Source organism: Tupaia chinensis, unplaced genomic scaffold (assembly GCF_000334495.1).
Source record: "Tupaia chinensis unplaced genomic scaffold, TupChi_1.0 Scaffold000201_1, whole genome shotgun sequence".
NCBI classification, from domain to species: domain Eukaryota; kingdom Metazoa; phylum Chordata; class Mammalia; order Scandentia; family Tupaiidae; genus Tupaia; species Tupaia belangeri.
The window spans coordinates 2,322,469-2,327,033 of record NW_006159676.1 but is presented as its reverse complement, the minus strand read 5'-3'; the positions used below and the strand labels follow the sequence as shown (position 1 = coordinate 2,327,033).

Sequence of the window (4,565 nt, the reverse complement as noted above, 5' to 3'; positions counted from 1 at the left end):
GGAGAGATTTTCACAATAGGGCACGTGCGCTCGCCAGACAGACAGAGAGAGACATAGAGACAGAAAGCAAGAAATCACCCCCCAGAGGGGATGGTCACGCCGCAATCCCTTCTCCTCCATTCTCCTCTCGGGATCTTGGAGATGCACGCACACGCGCCCGGTGTAAGTTTTAAGCCACTGGATCCAGGACGCGAACCGCAGTCGACTACGTGGGAGTCCAGCGACATAGCCATTACGCTAACTGCTGGTTCCCGCCATAGTCATTTTTTTAAAAAGTGTGATAAGCACAAGTTATGCGAGATTTAACCCCTTACATTTATTTTGAGAGTTTTTTGCTGTAGGGCACCGTGCGCTCACCAGAAAAACAGAGAGACAGAGCGTGTCCTTGTTCCTCTCTGATGAAATTGAAATAAATAATGAGTCAAGTTAAATTAAAAAAAATTAAAACTTTAAAAAAATATTTTTAAAATGTACCTTTGTTTATGACTATTATAATTATTATTTAAATTTGATGGAGGGGGGTGAGAAAGCAAGCTCCCGGGACCGGGACTCAAACCACGGTCCACCATGTGGTTTGAGTCCAGCACCTTTAACCACCATGCCATCTGCCGGGCCCAAGTTAAATAAGATCTCTCTTTAAAAATATTTGTTTAATTTTATTTATCTGTTCACTTTTTAAAAAATTTAACCAGAGCGAAACACACACACACACAGAAAATGAGAAAGCAAGCCACCAGGTCTAAGACTTGAACTGTGGTTGACCATGTGAGAGTCCAACGCCTTAACCACCATGCCACCTCTTGGTCCTAATAAAATCTTTAAAAAAAAAAAAAAAGACGTGCCGGTGGGGCTGAGGGGTGCCCTCCCACCCAGCTGGGGCTTCCGGGTTGTGTCTCTGTCCCTCCGTCTCTCGCAGCCTCCCCTCTCCCTGACCGGCTCTGTCTCCGCAGACCCAGAACGTCATGTACGACCTCGTGTCCGAACTGCACGCCCAGCGGGAAGAGCTGGAGGCCCGCCTGGTCGCCCTGGAGAGCCGCCTGGACGCGCTAGGCGCCTCCCTGCAGGCGCTGCCTACCCTCATCGCCCAAGCCATACGCCCGCCCCCTCCTCCCCTGCCTCCCCGGCCCGGCCCTGGCCCCCCGGACCTTGCCACTCGGAGCCCCCCGTGCCGGTGGCCCCCCGTGACCGCCTCAGGGATGACGGCCCTGCCCGCCACCGGACCCCCTAAATCTTGGCCATCGTGTGGCCACCGCCTCCGCGCCGCCGTCCGGGATGCCGTGTACAGCGGTGCCTCTTGGAATTCAAGAAAGCCGAAACAGAGTTGGGCCGCGTGGATTAGAACCTGCCCCTCCCGGACTGCCAGGGCAGAGGGCAGGGCTGGACCCCACGGGAGAGGGGCAGGGGAGCCCGGAGCTTCCTCTGGTCACCTGGCCCCCCCGACTCTCCCTAGGCCCCTGGCGGGCTTAGAGCAGCCGCGGGAGGGGGTCCTCGCCAGTTTTGAATAAAGCAGGACCCACCAGCCTCGTGTTTCTGTGTGCGGCGGGCGGCGGGGGACACCCGGGGGAGATGGGGCTGCCCAGCCTAGTGCCAGCCTGGGTTCCCCCAGACAGCTCCCAGGGATATCTGGGCCTGTCCCATCTGATTGAGGGGAACCGGAGGATGGCCTAAGAGCTCTGGCCTGAAGGCAGTGGTTAGTGACATTGTCCTTCCCCTGCCACCTACTAGCTTGCTTTATTTATTTAAGAATTACCTATTTGGGGGACCAGCAGTTGACGTAACGGCTACGTCTCTGGATTCCCATGTAGTAGACCGCGGTTCAAGTCCCGGACCCGGTGGCTTAAATTCACACTGGGCGCGTGTGCGTGTGTGCCCAAGATCCCGAGAGGAGAATGGAGAAGGGATTGCGGCGTGGCCATCCCCCCTGGGGAGTGATTTCTCACTTTCTGTCTCTCTGTCTGGCGAGTACATGTGCACTGTAGCAAAAAAAAAAAAAAAAAATGACTTGCTTGGAGCCACACGGCAAGGAGCCAGGATCCAAACTACCACCCTGAAGAACATGCACCTTGCGAAGGACACTCCATGGGGGTGCTGTGTGTTTTTGTGTGTGGGTGGGGCGGGGTGTAGGAATGTGGCAAGGGAGGCAAGGTGCCATTTTCATGGGAAGGTTTGGGGGTGGGCTAAGGGGATGTTGAGGGACTAGCTGATGAAGTAGTGGTCTCCTGGCTGGACTCCCACATGGTTGACTGTAGTTCAAGTCCCGGACCCGGCAGCTTGAAACTCACGCCGGGCGCGTGTGCGTGCGTGCCCAAAATCCCAAGAGGAGAATGGAGGTGAAGGGATTGTGGTGTGGCCATCCCTCCGGCTGGGTGATTTCTCAGTTCTCTCTCTGTCTCTCCAGCAAGTGAACAAAAATGCCAAAATCTACAGCAAAAATCTCTCTAAAACACATTTTTTTTAAGACAGGAGGAGAATCAGTAAAGTCCCTCCAAGCCTGGGGGTTGGGGTTATGGGGTCAGACAGCGCCGGCAGGCCCTTGAGATAGGGCCCCAGACAGGGAAGGCAGACCTGACTCCTGGGGGCCTAATCTGGACCCAGCTGAGGAGTCTCCCTGCTGTGGCAGTGTCTGATAAAGCCGTTGGCTGTCTGGCTCAGGGAGATAAGCCAACACAGCTGGGTCCTGGCAGACCTAGGTTCAAGTCCTAACTGCCATTATCGGGTGCCCCTAGACATGGGGACCTCAGTTGTCTCATCTGTAAGATGGGGGTGACACTAAAAAAAAAAAGATTAGGGTGACAGATGTAACCAGAACTCTTTAAAAAGCTGAGGTAGGGGCCTACGGATGGCATAGTGGTTAAGGCACTGGACTCCCACATGGGTGACTGCATGGTTCGAGTCCTGGACCCGGGGGCTTGAAAATCACACCAGGCACATGTGCGTGCGTGCCCAAACTCCTAAGAGGAGAATGAAGGAAAAGGGTTTCAGCAGGGTCATCCCCCCAGGGGTGACTTTTTACTTTCCTTCTCTCTGTCTTTGTCTCTCTCTCTAGCGAGCACACATCTCCTATGGCAAGAAATATATATTTTTTAAGATTTATTTTTATTTCTTGTTATTTTTCATTTGATCAGAAAGGGACAGAGAAAGAAAGGAAAAGTTAAAAAGTAACCTTGGTGGGACCAGCAGTTAGCATAATGGCTATGTCGCTGAACTCCCATGTAGCCAACTGCGGTTCGAGTCCTGGACCCGGTGGCTTAAAACTCACGCCGGGCACTTGTCCGTGTGTGCCCAAGATCCCGAGAGGAGAATGGAGGAGAAGGGATTGCGGCGTGACCATCCCCCCTGGGGGATGATGTCTCGCTTTCTGTCTCTCTCTGTCTAGCGAACACACGCGCCGTATAGCAAAAACCTCACCAGAAAAAAGTAACTTTTATGGGGCTTATTTTCTCTCAAAATGAAATAAATGTGTTTTTTTTTTTTAATTATTTTATTTTATTTTATTTTTAATTTATTTTTTATTTTATTTGTATTATTATTATTACTTATACATTCAATCACCATACATCATTTAGATTGGACAGAGATTTTAGCCAGTATGATACATATCTCAGTCCAGTTGAGAATCCTATGCCTATCCTCATCAACAGATAACAAACTATGTCCATGTGCTACTAAGATCTTCTCTCTCCATTTTCCCCTAATTTCCTTTCCTGCACTCTCCCACTCCCACTCTCTCCTTCCACAGCACAAATTTTTTAAGGATTATTATGATTATTTAGTCTCATTATTATTTTTTTTTTTGAGAGATTTTCACTGTAGGGTGCGTGCGCTCGCCAGACAGACAGAGAGAGACAGAGAGACAGAAAGCGAGAAATCCCTGGGGGGATGGCCACGCCGCAATCCCTTCTCCTCCATTCTCCTCTCGGGATCTTGGGCACGCACGCACACGCGCCCGGCATGAGTTTTAAGCCACCGGGTCCGGGACGCGAACCGCGGTCGACTACGTGGGAGTTCAGCGACATAGCCATGACGCTAACTGCTGGCTCCCTCATTATTATTTTTAAACACTCAATCTCTATATATGATTTGGCTTATAAAGAGAATTCACCCAGAATGAAATATTTCTCAGGCCAGTCCAGTTGAGAGTACTGGACATGTTATTATCAACAGGTAAGAAACCATTCCTGTGTCCCCAAAAATGCCCCCTGCCTCTCTATTTGTTCTCATGCTAGCCTTCTCTATACTCTACCCTACTCCCACCGCTCACCCCCCACTCCACACTGTCTTCAGCATCCATAACTATTTTCACTGCTTTTTATGACCTTCAACATTTCTTCTTTTAAGATTTCTTTCTTGATTTGTAATTGATATTTTTTATTATCATTCATATGTGAAGTGCATCATTCAGATTGCAAAGAGACCCAACATGATCTACACCTCAGTCCAGTCCAGTTGAGACCACCATGCACATCCTCGTCAACAGATAATAAACCTTATCTGTGTCCCACAAGTGTCTGACCTCTCCATTTCCCCCCCAAATTTCCTTTCCTATGCTCTTCCCCTCCCACACT

The 4,565-nt window shown here is 50.4% G+C and overlaps 1 protein-coding gene across 2 annotated transcripts in view; it reads left to right on the top strand.

Annotated features, from left to right (window-relative positions):
• KCNN1 (potassium calcium-activated channel subfamily N member 1) overlaps window positions 1-1,513 on the top strand; it is a 36,197-nt gene extending 34,684 nt beyond the window's left edge. For both annotated transcript variants that reach the window (XM_006147174.3, XM_014587297.2), the window contains one exon: window positions 951-1,513. In XM_006147174.3, coding sequence (XP_006147236.1) covers window positions 951-1,505 — 555 coding nt within the window. In that variant the 3' untranslated portion in view covers window positions 1,506-1,513. The remainder of the gene's footprint in view (window positions 1-950) is intronic.
• Window positions 1,514-4,565: the final 3,052 nt, after the last annotated feature.